This window comes from Equus caballus, chromosome 26 (genome assembly GCF_041296265.1).
Source record: "Equus caballus isolate H_3958 breed thoroughbred chromosome 26, TB-T2T, whole genome shotgun sequence".
Taxonomy (NCBI): Eukaryota; Metazoa; Chordata; class Mammalia; order Perissodactyla; family Equidae; genus Equus; species Equus caballus.
In genome coordinates, this window is record NC_091709.1 from 8,267,748 (window position 1) to 8,283,261 (window position 15,514).

The 15,514-nt window shown below is 36.6% G+C and overlaps 1 protein-coding gene across 2 annotated transcripts in view; it reads right to left on the minus strand.

Annotated features, from left to right (window-relative positions):
• EPHA3 (EPH receptor A3) overlaps positions 1 to 15,514 on the minus strand; it is a 368,458-nt gene that overhangs the window by 37,488 nt on the left and 315,456 nt on the right. For both annotated transcript variants that reach the window (XM_001501427.7, XM_005606092.4), the window contains exons 12-13: positions 12,168 to 12,229; positions 10,321 to 10,530 (exon numbers count right to left, since the gene is read on the minus strand). In XM_001501427.7, the coding sequence (XP_001501477.3) occupies positions 10,321 to 10,530; positions 12,168 to 12,229 (272 nt within the window). The remainder of the gene's footprint in view (positions 1 to 10,320; positions 10,531 to 12,167; positions 12,230 to 15,514) is intronic.

A 15,514-nucleotide genomic window follows, 5' to 3' on the forward strand; every position in this document is an offset into this window, starting at 1 on the left:
GGTGCCATCATTTGGCATTACTTCTTTCTTGCCACAGTAAAAGGATTGTAATGTAACTGTTGTTAATGAGCTACAACTTTGAAATCAGTTGGCAATTTAAATTTTGGTTGCTAAGATGTTACTAGGCATTGTGAATATTGTAAAGCACAGTAACTGTAAAAATAATTTATGGAGATGTATTTTTTACAAAGACTTTAAAATGATTTTAAAGCAAAGAGAACTTAAAAAGAATCATTTACATATCCACATGGAAGCTCTCCAGATATTCACATATTTGAGAAAAGTCTCCAGTTGCCTGGAGGAAGCCCAGAATCATAGCATATGGAGTGTCTAAGACCTCAATTATAGAGGGACCTCTAATCTACACTGCAAAACTCAGGAGCGAATGTTTGTTCCCCACTTGTGCAGTGTGCAACGTAGAGCCAGCCCCGCCCTGCGCTGAGGTCTCAGCTATGCAGAGCTCAGTATTTGGGGCTGCAGGGGCGCTCTGTTCACTAGTTCCATTTGGATTCTTAAGTTTAGTAGGAATCAGGAGTCTTGGTTCCTGGGCTTGGCTATGAACCTACTATTTAATTTTAGCCAAGTTTCTTGACCTCTCTGTGTAGATATTTTGTAATTTATAAACTAAGAGTCATGGGAAACATAAAATTTGACTTTATGTTAAGTTTTATCTATCTCTGACTGCTTTCTGACTTATGAACTATAGCTCTTTCCACTTTCTTATTTCTATCTTAAACCTACATGAATATCAAGGGTGCTGACATTTTCAATGTTAATTATTTTGCACTCTTAAGGATGATCCTCGCTTTAGATTAAACTGCATATCTATTGGGTGTCATGTCTGGATTTACCACATGGAATTCTTACAGGAAGGTTAAAAGAAAAGACTAAAATGGTACAATAAGGCGCCGGGGGTTCTCTGGGCAGAGGCGTTTCACAGTTGCTGAACCCTAATCCAGGAGTAGTCGAAGTAGTCCAAAACCTCCTGCACTTTGTCCAGAACCAGCAGTTACGGGAGGAATCAGACAGCAAACCTGTTCTCAAAAGATGCTGCAATTCAGTTCCCCGAGCTTAATGAATTTAGGCAGTTCAAACGAGACATTTGGCTAAAAGTCTGAATTTTTCAGACACTTAACTGAAATCAGTTCATTCAATATGAGTTACGGGGCTTCAAGACTTGATTTCTAAAGAAAAGTATAATTGCTGAAATCTCTGGACATTGAGGCATAATATCCCAAACCTGCCCCAATTTTTCTGCTAATTATATATACAAGTCTCTCACTGCTGATTTAGGAAATGCTTTGCTGATCCACCATTCACACTGCCTGCTTGTGAGCTCTATTAGGTCATACTTAGAGTGACAAAGGACTTGAGAGAGTTTATCTTAGTAAACTCTAAGTAATTGAGGGTTTAACCTGGTGGCAAACACTGGCTTCTCAGGTTAGAAGTGAAACTACAGAGAGAAATCATTTGGCTCAGGGATTCAGCACCTATGCATTGTCAGGGAGTAAACTCCTCTCACTCTAGACAATAGTAGGGAACAGGTGAGGGTAATCCAGGGAGACCCACAGGGGAGGCATCTGTTCTCCTCCCCAGGGCTCAAATCTAAAAGCCAGGGGGAGAGCTGCTCCTGCAGATGCCGCCTGCCGCAAGAGGTCAGAGATGATCTCTAGGGCAGCAAAAGCCCGTCCCTTAACTTTGGAGACTTTTCAACATTCTCTGAAATGCCTAAGAATTTCTAGAAACACAGAAAATCTTCACATTCTGCTCTAAGTAGTGCTGGCTATCCAGGGAAGAACATATCAATAAAGAACATTTCTGTTACTTTCATGTACATATGGTACAACATAAAATTAGGTCATCTGATGTATGACTCTCTCCAAAAAAAACAATGCAAAACTCAGAGATCAGGCTAAACATATCCCCTAACACGGGTATAGTTCCTTGCAAAGTTCAGCGAAGTTTTAAATGTTAAACTTTCTATTTTATATATACTCGATCCCTAATTTTTTAAAAAAGTTTACAGAAATTCATTTGAAAGTCTAAATTCTTAGCTCTCTGAACACAATTTCCAAAGAAGCAATATGTTAACTAACTCAGAAGGATCTACTTAATATAGCAGGAAGACTAAATATTTACAATAAAAATAATAAAAGAAATAGTATTACATATATTCTAGTAATTAACTAAGAAAAAGAGCATCATTTGAGTAAACTTGATTTGTGTAATATGGATGATTGAAAAAATAAGAAAAAATGAAATGATAGGCTCAGAAGCTTATAAATATCTGTTGAGACAATCTGATTAGACACCATGCCGAGGGCTCCCTTGTATGTCTGTGTTTAGCAAATCACTGCCTGAAATATGAGCAGTTCCACAGCTATGGCTAGCAAATGATGGAAGCAGATTTGAACTATAACATAAAGAATTATGGTTGAAAAAAGGTGATAGGACAGGAATGAGTCACATTATTAGCCCTTCCAGACCTTCAGTGGTGAGATTGGATTAGGATGGCGTGTACCTCCCAATGCCAAAGGAATTTGGGCCTGGTCAATGGCTTCAGAGTACCCAGGAAAAGCTTCAGGCAATGTGTCATCACATGTTTGAAAATGTGGGATAGTCACAAGTGAACTGGAAATAATCTCAGGAAGTGATTTTTCCTAAGCTTCCAGAGCTCACCACACTGCAGACTGAATCCGTCCCTACTGGCCTGATGTCGTTGTTGTTAGTGCTGCCCAGTTTACTCCCACTCTCAGAGGCCCCGTGGACAGCAGAGGGGCACCCTGTGCAGTCTTTTCCTGCCATCCTCTCACCTTCCGGTGCTGTATCACACAATGCTCCCCTACTATTTACAGAGTTTTCATGGCCAGTTTTTTCAGAAGTAGGTGGCCAGGTCCTTCTTCCTAGTCTGTCTTAGTCTGGAAGCTCTACTGAAACCTGTCCACCATGGTTGACCCTGCTGGTGTTTAAAATACCGGTGGCAGACCTTTCAGCATCACAGCAACACGCAGCCACCACAGTATGACAGCCGACAGACGGGTGGTGTGGCTCCCTGACCAGGAAACAAACAGGGGCCATGGTGCTTGCCGAATCTTAACCAGTAGACCAGCAGGGCTGGCTAACCTGATGTTTAAGTCTGAGTTAAATCATTAATCTGACTACTTAATTTGTCTTCCTGTAAAGTGAGCTTGTTGGAATTGGAGCAACGCTTAAAATTATTTTGTTAAATTGAAAATTAGTTAAAGCAAAATGAATCTGATCGATTAACCTCAATATTTACATTATTTTCTCCTTCAGTCTCACCAGTTCTCTGTCCTAGACATTTTATCAGAGAAACTCTGTCTGATCATCCTATCTAAAGCAGGAGCCCCGTACACCGCCCCATCTCTGTCTGACCCCCTGCCCTGCTCCGCCTCCACTGGCCTGTTTGTTACCTGAACTCCCACTCTCGAGTGTAAGCACCTGGCTCAGGGCTGGGTGTGATTTACATCTGGGTCCTGTAGGCGCTCCAGTATTTGTTGAACAAATGGATGATGCATTTTAGAGGAAACAGTTCCCATTAGAGACTGTGCAGAATACATTTACATACGGCTTCCTCACCGTGTTCCACTCCACAGTCACAGCTGTGACTGGATCTGAACAGGTTGTTTTCACATGTTAAAATGTTCCTGCTACCCGTCTCTCTGAAATGAGTGACCAGAAGGTACTAGATCTCTCAGTAAGTTTTGATGCAACATTGATAACTGAGATTGCTAAATCTGGCAGAGTTTTTCTGATTTTTGAATACATGGCTTTACTTTGTGAAGCTACAAAAGGCATATTCAAACTGATCCTAAGAGAGGAGGGAATAAATTCATGATTGACATCATTTATTTTTATCCAAAGTTTAAAATACATTACTATATGGAGGCCACTGATTAGATATTTACGAACAGCTTTTTTTACTCATGTGTAAATGACACATGAAATACATCACCTATCAAAATAATATAATTGCCTTTTTGTATCTTACCAGTTTTGGGTATGCATAACTTTTATACCTTGGGAATAGTGCAGAGCAAAGGCTCATGTTTTCTACTACGTATGTTCTTAGAACAGAGTTATCCTGAACAGGAGACTCTAACCACTTAGCTTTTTTTCTTTCTTTCTTTTGTATTTGGTGAGGAAGGTTGGCCCTGAGCTAACAGCTGTGCCAATCTTCCTCTTTTTGCTTGAGGAAGATTGTCACTGAACTAACATCTGTGCCAGTTTTCTTCTATTTTGTATGTGAGACGCTGCCACAGCATGGCTTTACAAGTGGTGTGTAGGTCCACACCCAGGATCCGAACTCATGAACCCTAAGCCCCTAAAGCAGAGTGCATGAACTAAATCACTATGCCACCAGGTCTGTCCCAACGACTTAGCTTTTAACCACTTGCTTTAGCCACTTTTTTTTTAATCTTGCAAATGAAATTAGATAAGACAAAGTTGTACTAGACTATTTCTGTCACCAACTTGGCAGAGTGACAGAGCTAAAAACCAAATAAGTTATTATTTAAAATAGGATTTCTTTCTCCTATTACTTGACACATAATGCCTATGATAACTTTTCAGTTGGTTTTATCTTCTAAAAATTAAATAGATGTTAATTGGCCATAGAGCAATGTAACAAAAGGCAGAACCTTCTCATGCAATGTAAACGTGCAATGGGTAAGCACTCGGCATGCATCTTCAGAACAGAAATATGACGAAGAAATTTAACAGTGAAGAATAGAACCAGGAACAGATCATTTGGTTTTCTCAAATTTCCCAAATCAGTTTCTGTGGTAATTATGCTCCTAAAATGAATTTGGGGGCTTGAGAATTAGATTGGTTTTATATGACACAAATATAAATTAGATAAAAATCTCTATTTTCTCTAGCTTGATCCTGTACAAAACAGCAAATCAAGCATTATCATGTTGGAATTTTGTATCCCATCTATTTCAATATATGAATGTAAGAATGTTCATATGCACAGATGCACGATTAAAATGCTAATCTGTTTAAAAGGAAATTTCATAAGAGGAAGGATTGAAAAGTTATTCACTGGTAAATAGTTCTCACCAATAATGCCATGGTTCTGTTAGAGTGAAATAAAGTAAATTAGCAGTTCAGTGCACACAAAAAAAGAAGCAAGTCATAACTATACTTTGAAATTCACATGATGGGAAACCAAAGAGAGGGAATTCGTTGCTTTTCTCAACAACAAAAGTTCTCTGACGGTTAAATTTGCAGAGCTCAACGCTCCACTCACACCCATCCCCAGTGAAATCCGGGCCTTTGCGGTGACCCGCAGCCTTTGTATGCAGCTACAGTTATGCTTTCAAGGCTTTTCTTCAAACAGGTGCTATCACATCATACCACATCACAAGTCAGATTTTGTATCATTCAATAACTACTAAAATATTTATTTAGTTTTAAGGGTGTTTTTCCTGATACAGTATCTATAACAGTGATTCTCAAAGTGTCAACCAAGCATTTCTGAGTGTCCCCAAGAGCATTTCAGTGAGTCCACAAGATTGAACTATTTTCATCATAATACTATAAGATGACACCTTTCTCACTGTCCACACCCCACGGATGTAGAGTGGGGTTCTACAAAGGTTACAGCATGCATCATGACACTGTAATGGAAAGCGTCAATGTTTGGAATTTTGCATAATTCAGTAGTGAGTAACAGGGAGAAATAACCAGAAGTGAATATGGAAGAAAAATCTGGTTTCCTACTCAATATCCTTATGATAAAAGAAAACACAAAAAAGTGTATATTGTCAACTTAGCCTACCCTTTCTTTTCAGGCATCTATCGAGGACGTAGAAAGGAAAGCTGGAGACATACTTGAGACACTATCAAAAGCAGCATGGGTCACGTCTGACAAATTGTTGTGAGTTTTAAGACCAAGTATTTTCTCAACTGCTTACATGCTCCCTCCAGTTTAAGACGTTTTACGTACAGAATCAGCCGATATGATTTCTGTTCTAGTGTGCTACCCACTGCTTGGTCTTAGTGCAACTACCCCCTCCCTGCCGGCAGCTGCTTCCAGAGGAGCAACCCGGGAAGGTCTGATGCCAGGAGGCACTGGATGCTAACTTCCGAATCGGACTGATGACTGATGCTGGGTGACACACGTCCAGAGTGGCTAAAGTAACATGAGTGGCTTTTTAAAGCACATTAACCAGAATGTGTTTACCCAAAAGAGGGCCTTGACACACTATTTTAAATGGTAAACTTGTTTTTCTGAAATAACTATAATCATAGCATGCTAAACCAAATAAATAAGATCTATGTCTAAGCTGGATAATACTATTTTTGGCTATAAAAACAGACTTTACTATACAATAATATACTGCTTTTCTTTTCTTTTCTTTTTTATGAGGAAGTTTCACCCTGAGCTAACATCTGTTGCCAATCCTCCTCTTTCGCTGAGGAAGACTGGCCCTGACCTCACATCCGTGCCCATCTTCCTCTACTTTATACATGGGATGCCTACCACAGCATGGCTTGCCAAGCAGTGCCATGTCCACACCCGGGATCCGAACCAGTGAACCTCAGGCCACCAAAGCAGAACTTGCGCACTTAATGGCTGTGCCACTGGGCCAGCCCCTATGCTGCTTTTCTTACTAACTATAAGCTTATTGACACCAGAGATTTTATGTTAAACAGTCTGCAGTGATGGTATCATTCACAATGTAGTTTTAAAGATAATTTCAAAAGAGGAAGTCCTGAAACATTTTGTGCAATAGCAGTGTTCCTGCAATGAGGGCATGTTCCCAAAAACACAACTCAGTATGGCCACACTCACTCAGTGGTTTCAGTGTGTTCAAAAAACGAAACAGCAGCCCTATTACTTTACAACCGTACCTTGTATTTTAGGATAAATTATAAAATTATTGTACCAAAGAAGGCTTATTGTGGGAGATTAAATCAAAGATTTCTAAATTATTCTAGACATGCAGATGCAAATTATGGCTTCTCAGAAGGAAGCCAGGATCCCCACAGACATTTTAAGGAGTTCCCAGGAAATACAAGGATGAACGTGAAGAACGCGAAACAGCTATTTATTGGTAGGGAACGAGACCACTTGGTTGGTGTGGTTTTAAAGAATCTTCTGAGACTGAAATACAAATGCAAAGAGCTGGTTGCACTTTTAGTTCACAAATGCTGGAGAGAAATTCTGATACAGCAAAACCATTCTACTAAGGTTCAAGAAGTGATCTTCAGGATCACTTGGTCCTGACAAGGTAACAATCAGTATATAAGAAGCTCTGAAAGTCAACCCAGTATATTCTCCAGAGAGTGGACAATCTGGATTTGGATGAAGTTTTCAAGTTCCTACAAGAGAAATTGTTCCTTCAAGTATCCTAGAAATCAAGACTAGTATTGAGACCAAGGATGATCTTGTTTAACAATGAGATATGGCATGGAGATTAGAACCTGACTGAATTACCAGAAAGTTAATATTTCAAATAAAGTCCTTTTAATCACATACCTTTTACTAAAACTGGATATATTTCTTACATAAAGTGACTGCTGTAATAAGGACAATGTCAGACTGAATGATACTTTTCATGGAGTGTGTTAAAAACCATACAATAGGGGCTGGCCCCATGGCCGAGTGGTTAAGTTTGCACGCTCCGCTGCAGGCGGCCCAGTGTTTCGTTGGTTGGAATCCTGGGTGTGGACATGTCACTGCTCATCAAACCATACTGAGGAAGCGTCCCACATGCCACAACTAGAAGGACCCACAACAAACAATATACAACTATGTACTGGGGGGCTTTGCGGAGAAAAAGGAAAAAAATAACACCTTTAAAAAAATTAAAAAAAACAAAAACAAACCATACAGTAGCAGAAGTTCATGAGGTTTATCTTTAGTAGGCAGAGTAGCAGTGAGGAGAATAAAAAACATTCCTCAAAACAATAAAAATATCATCTGTTGCGTATAATGTGTCCTGGGGTGGTAAATTATGCTTAAAAGTGATGCTTGGCTGCAGAATGCTGGCTGACTAATTTTTCTGGAGATCAGAGAAGGATCACTAAAAAGCACTATCGCGATATCTACCCACGATTTGCAATTTCATCAAGTTTTCAGAGCTGAGTAGTCATAGTCACTGTTATAAATTTAATTCAGCTAGCTGCTGGATATAAAATTTTCTTTTTTTTCTCTTGCTCTTAACCTAATGAACTTTGTTCCTGAGAACAACATTTTATGCAGGGTACCTTTTTAAAAAATACTTGCATTCAAGAACAAAGCGAGAGTCTAATTGAAAATGGGAAATACAGGCAAGGGTGCGATATATGCAGCCAGCAGGAGAGCTCTGGCTCCTCAGTCAGGGCCTCTAGGACCAGCCCAGGACACAGGCTTCTGATGCTTCATTGTGTTTTCATTTGTAGATGAAACTTGGTCTGGCGCTTTGGGCTCTTTCTCAGAGAGTGATACAGATGCCAGGTGACAATCTTAGTGGTTGTTAGTGGAGCTATTGAGATTAGTGATTTCTGAAAAGCATGAGTTGTTTTTGCAATGAGTAATAAGCTTTAAAATTAAAACAAGCAGAATACAGCAGAATTGACTGTTTTTTAAAATTGCCTGTTCTTTGGCTGGTGAGAGAATGAGGAACAGGCTCCTTTATCTGTTGCCACTAAGAGCGAAAATCGATAACAAACTATATGGAAAACAACAGGGCAATTCGTATGCCCAAATCCTCACATACTGGCACACATTTTGACTCAGGAATTTTGATTCTAGAAAGTTTTCCTGAGGACACAATTATGAACAGACATAAACTACATAACAAGGTTGATATCAAAGTAATGTTAATAGTATCAAAACATTGGAATTCTGCCTAATTAATACTGCATTGGTGAAATAAATTAGACACATAAAATAGAGTACTATACATTATTTAATGATGTAATAAAAAGAATATTTAATCATCTGGACAATTCCATATTTTATATTTTAAGTTAAAAAAGTAGATTGCAAAACACTGAATTTATATATAAAGAAAATACTGGATTTATTGATAAGCGGAAATAATTTTATATATCAGTTCATATTGTATGATCCATTTTTATAACTATGTGCATAGTTAGGAATTATTTATGTATGAAAATACATAGAAAAACATTTTGAAAGGATAAAATTAAAACATTAAAACTGGTTATCTTTGAGTAGTATCATTAGCAGTTTTTAAAAAAAACATTTTTCTGCCATGAAAAAATTTTTCCAAAGAAATGATACTTCAAAGAAATCTGCCAGTAAATATATGAAGAAACAATCAAATGCATTTTGAATCAAAGAGATGCAAATTAAAAGTTATATACAATTTCTCACAAATGATAAGTAAGTAAACATTAAAAATAATGATAATACCTACTTTTATCAGGAGTGCAGTGAAGTGTCCTTTTAAAATAGGCACCGACTCCTTGACACAGAAAATCCACTTTTAGGAGTATATCGTAGGGAAATCATCAGACTCATACAATTAGGAAATGTAGAGGAATCATTTTATACATTTGTATAAAATATTGAAAAACTAGATATAATAACAATTTGTCCAATAATTAAAGTTTGGGTTAAAAAAATGGTACAACCAGAAAATAAAATACATCAAACTGCTAAAAATGAAAACCTAAACATCATTTATTGACAGTAAAATATATTCAAGAGGTATATTGCTAAGGAGAAAACAGGCTATCCAGTCATATTATGAATAATCCTATTTTAATTTTGGATTCAGGCATATGTGTGTATATATAGGAATGCAGAAAAAATCTGGAAGAATTGACTGACAAAGTTACAAATATTTTATGTGGGTGGCACAATTATGGATGACTTTTCTCCTTTTTATTGCTTCGTTTTGAAATTCTTATAATTTGAACATGTGGTACTTAACGTAAACGTAAATTTTAAAATGCTTTAAAATTATGTGTAGCTTCATGGGGGTACTGAGAATTTACCCAATTTGCTTACTATAAGTGGCTCAACCACGATGAAAAGATAGGTAAACACAAAAACACCAAGACTTCAGGCATGTGAGAACCTAGCTGCCTTTTCAGGTGTAGAAGCATTAAATCAATATACGGAATTTCAGAATTAAAATCATTGCCCGCCTTGTGAACAATGACCATCTATTTTCCAGTGACAAGTAATAGTATTGGAACGTTAAAGGATAAGTTTCATTTTGGGGGAAGATATAATTGATAAAGTATTTTGGGACATGATTTCTATTTGTTTGCAAGTCAGCATAATACAAAATGGAAAACAAAGATAAAAGGAAAAAACATCAAGTTACTCACTCTTGTTGTGTAGGCAGCTTCTGGGTCATCCTCCAGAACACGTGAAAGTCCAAAATCAGAAACCTTACACACCAAATTACTGTTGATCAAGATGTTCCGAGCAGCGAGGTCCCGGTGAACATAGCCCATGTCTGAGAGGTACTTCATGCCAGACGCTATCCCTCGGAGCATCCCCACTAGCTGGATGACGGTAAACTGGGCATCGTGTTTCTGAGAAGTATTTCAAAGGTACAATTATTCCTAATGATAGAGCTTCCTTAAAATCTCACATATTGAATTGCAAAAACCCTGACTATATACATTTTATTTCTAAGCACTCCAGCCTAACAAGATATGTGAATAAATGGAAACAAGGGTAAAACAAAAGAGCACAGTAGCTGCATTACCAGATACTTTGTCATAGGATGTACCCTAATATTCTTTGACTTCTGGTTCAAAACTAGGACTTCACAGGTCTTTGTGTGACACACACACACTCCGCCCTGGAAACTTTAAGGTCAAGAAAAACAAAATGAAGTGGATCCTCTTGCTATTTTAGGTTTTTATTTATTTGGATTAAATGTTCATTTTTCCTTCTTGCTTTCCCGATATTTTATTAATTGCTTCAAATAAGGTAGATAATAAATTTTTAATTATCATCATAAATAATTAGTTCAAGATTAGTCAAAAATATTTACTAAATATTTGCTTTTCTATCTAAACCTGAGTTATAGGATATAAAATAGAAAGCGATAGGAGACACAGCCAAAGACTCCTGGATTTAGAAAAGCTTCTGATCTATTTGAATCAAAGTAGAAACATATCGTTTATACGATAGATAGAGAGATACATATATACATACATATATGTATGCCTACATAGATAAACATAAAATTCCATGTCTAGTTATATCTACACAAACAATAATATTTTAAAAGAATACTTATTTATAATGGTTTTAATTACCCAATTTAGAAAACACTTTTGAAATATGTTTGTGAAAATAATTGCTAATAAAAATTTTATTTGTCTCATGAACATTAAAATAGAGAATATAATTTTTTATGCATAGAAAATTTAGAATTTTCCTCCATGATTACGACTAGCACTTATGCGATACCTGTACCTTACCTCTTGCTCTCTCTATTAAACGGTGCTGAAGCACCTGGAGGACATGTGCAATGTCTCTTCTATTACCTGCACTGAGTGACTGGTGATTGGCAGTGTCTTGTACTCCATACAATTTTTGTATGTCTTTGAACATAAGATTTGTTGAAATAATTACAAAATAAATCTTCTAAATTTAAGCAATTAAAATATATATATATCCCACCAAATCATCTCTCTGAATCGAGAGTACTTTTGCATTATAGCACATGCTTATTTTCTGAGTGGACAGTCCTGTGTGATAGACAGACGGTCTTCTATCTTACAGCAGACCAAGGTTGCTTTAAATAAAGAAAAGGGAGTATTTCTGTTTTACATCAATGTTATTTACACCTTTAGGATTTTTTAAAATTTTTATTTTGACTGACATGAATCTTGCCAGTACAAAAAGACTGAAGAAGATTGCACAAAAGTGTTTTAAAAATATAAACTATTAGCATTTCGATGCTGCAAGATAAAGGTGCAGTTTTACAGTTTTCCTCTTGCTACTTAGCTCCAGCAAATTTCAGTTTTACTTTAAATTTTGATTATCTAATTGCTTGGCACAATATTAGAGGTGGTCTCTAACATTTTCAGTAATTGATTCCATATTTACGTATATTTGTGCACAGATAGATAGAGCAATAGGTAGACAGATACATACATACATACATACCTAAAGATAGAGATATATGAATGTGTATATAAAATATTCTACTTACACGTAAGAAACCGTCCAAGGAACCATTCTCCATGTATTCTGTGACAATCATAACTGGTTTACCTACATACATGGTAAATAATAAATTAAATAAATAATCATCAGTAGGGTTCAAAAAATATGCAATGGGCATATATACAGTCACACGTTGCTGAATGATGGGAATAAATGTTGAGAAATATATTGTTAGTGAAATTCATCATTGTGCGAACATGGTAGAGTGTCCTGAAAGGACACAGAATTTTCCCCGAAACTTAACTCTTTAACGTGAGGATTATCTTAGGCTGATTATTTGTAAGAAAACAAAGACTTAGAAAAATTTTCTTATCTTCCCCTTAACTGCCTAAAAGAATTCAGATTTAAAAAACCTGTCTTAGAAAGTGAGCTGTCACCTTCCCATAACATGAAGTGGTTGGCAGACAGGGAGGAACCTAGAAAAGCCTGTTGCTGGGCTCCCTTCTGTGTCTTCTGTTTCTGTGGCCAAACACTTGTTTTCCAAATGTTTGCTCCTTTTCACCTACCTGTGAATTGCCTTCCTTCCCTTTGTAGTCCCTGACTCTCTCTATCCCCAAAATCTTCTTTTGTTTTTAGCTGAAGATGGTATTTAAGGTGAGAGCTTTGGCCATTTCGGTGAGTTAGTTTTCCTGGGTTTCTCCCAGGTATACATGTTATTAAACTTTTGTTTTCCTCCTAATATTCTGTCTTATGTGAATTTAATTACAAGACCAATCAGAGGAACGTAGAAGGGTAGAGGGAAATTTCTTCCTCGTCTAGAGTACTTACACAAACCTAAATGGTATAGCCTACTACACATCAAGGCTATATGGTATTCATCTTATGGGACCACTGTCATCTACGCATCCATGGCTGATGGAAATGTCTTTATGCTGCACATGACTGCAGTACACTTTGATACACCTGATGAATTAAAAAATGTGAAAGCTTTCCTTGTCCTCCAAATTTTGCAGTTTCAATGAAAAAAACTCTAAATTTCAGTAGAAAATAAAACTAAAAAGAAAAAAATTGAAGAAGATTGGTTCTCAGAGCCAGGACCCATAATCTATGATATCTAAATAGGCTTATTTGGCACGGTTTCATATGAACACAAAACATGGCCTTTTCTTCCAATTTCACCTTCACTGATCTACAAAATCAAGTATTTCTGCCTTCAAGCCCAAGACAGGGTCATGAATCCCACAATCATTTATTCATTCTACAGGCATTTACAAAGCTATGTGCTAGGTTTTCTTTTTTGTGCAGGCTGGTCAAGAGCAAATGAATACCTACCTTTGTGGACCCTACGTGTGAATTACAAAACAAGACTAGCGGTTATAACCTTTTGTATTTACATTCAACGAACACATGAAAAATGATAAAATCCAAGATAACTATGTTTATAAGGAAAACAAAATGTAAATTGCTATTGGCACTAACTTGTAAAAACCATTTGGGAATTATGTTGCCTTAAATACCATTAAACCTTTTAACAAACATTTTAATGTATTTATATAGCACTTATTATGTGCAAGATGCTGGTTTAATTATTTTATATATACTAAGATTAATTACTATAATTTACATTTTACACATGAGAAAACTGAGATATGCAGAGGTTACTTAACTTGTTGGACATCACATAGAAAATACATTATAAAGACAAAATTTGCAACCTGAATACACTATGCTGTTACTTTGGGAAATTTATACTGAGGGAAACATTTAAAATAAGAAAAAGCATTAGACACAAAGGTGCTAATTATACGAACATAGATCTACCAATAGAATGAATGTTAAACCACAGGTAATGGTTGAGGCATTTGTTGGGTGTCGATTCTATGGATTATTCTGAATTAAAATGATGACTCGAAGACTTTAGCACTTCAGACACTTGTTACAGTGTAATGTTATGTGAACAAAGCTGAAAATGCAACTCTTTTTACATTATGACATCAACTAGGAAAATAAGAAATGCAAAACAGACATTTATAAAGGAAAAGGAAATATGGAAAGTGGACATTTTTGATATACAGGAAACACTGGTAAATTTTTGCACAATTAGAACTATGTAACATTGCATTAGAACTTGGCTTATATTACAACACTTCAACCTCACATCCTCCTCATGCTTTGGTAATATGCATTATTCTCATTTTATGGCTTCCTCAACTGAAAGCATTGTGGATTTAAGACATTTTCTGAAGTTACTCTATTAGCTAGTACTCTAGCAGACCCCGAACTTGGTAACCCTGGTTTCGAAGCCTACACATATTACCACATTGTAATTCTCTTCCTTTATTGTTGCTATAATATTATTTTAATTATAAATCCATCATGTTACAAAAATAAGGAAGATCACTCCTCCTCTAACTCTAGGAGGTCGGAGTTAAGTGCTGATTGAACAAATAATAGACTTTAACAAACATCCATGTACACCTAATTAAAGAGTGCACTTTTAATTCTTCCTTATATGTGCCTTCTCTATCTTGCAGGTTAGTTTGCCATTCTGAAGCTAGAAAATAGCTTTGTCTTCTTGCTTTTTCCTTTCATAGGTGAAAACTCAATTCATACTAGTTGTGAATTATGGCTTAGTACCATTAAGCTTATACTTAATACATTTAGTACTTGACTATATTCCAAATTGTATGTCTAATTTATTGAGGCGAGAAAAATTGTTTAAATTCTACAAATTTCTCAGATAATTTTCATATACATAACAATCAACTGATATATCAATCTGTTTTCCATGAAGACATGGATTTAGTAATATACTTTTGGTTAACATCACGTATATCTATTTAATCTGGTAATGTCTGAGAAGTCAATTTAGCCAAAACTTCGAGCCTCCAGAACTTGCTTCTTCAAAATACAAACTAAACTTTATTTGACAATATTCAGGAAGAAAGGAAAGATTCTACCCGTTCTTGGAAGCTTCTGTCTCTCCTGAACTAGTACATTAAATACCTAAAGACTTGTTCCAGAGACCTGACCTGAAATTAATGAATGAATGAATGAAATCCTGCGTGTGCATGTTCTCCATAAATCACTGTGAATTTTTATGTTCCTTCCCTAATACAATTCTAGGAAGAACAATATGCTGTCACCATCCAGTGTACCCCTTGACTGCACTCAGGTTATTCTGCTAGTACAGGCAGCGCTCAACTACAGTGGCCAGTTCCTGGGTTGGTGTGTTACCACGACACTTTTCCTTCTGGCTCCCAGCCATAGGACCATTTCATTTCTTGTGAGCATGTCTAGTAGAATGTTTGGCGATGGAAATAAAAGCAGCTGAAAAATCAAACCAGTCAATTAAGCCAAAGCCCCATGACCATTCAGAAATCAGATTAGGGT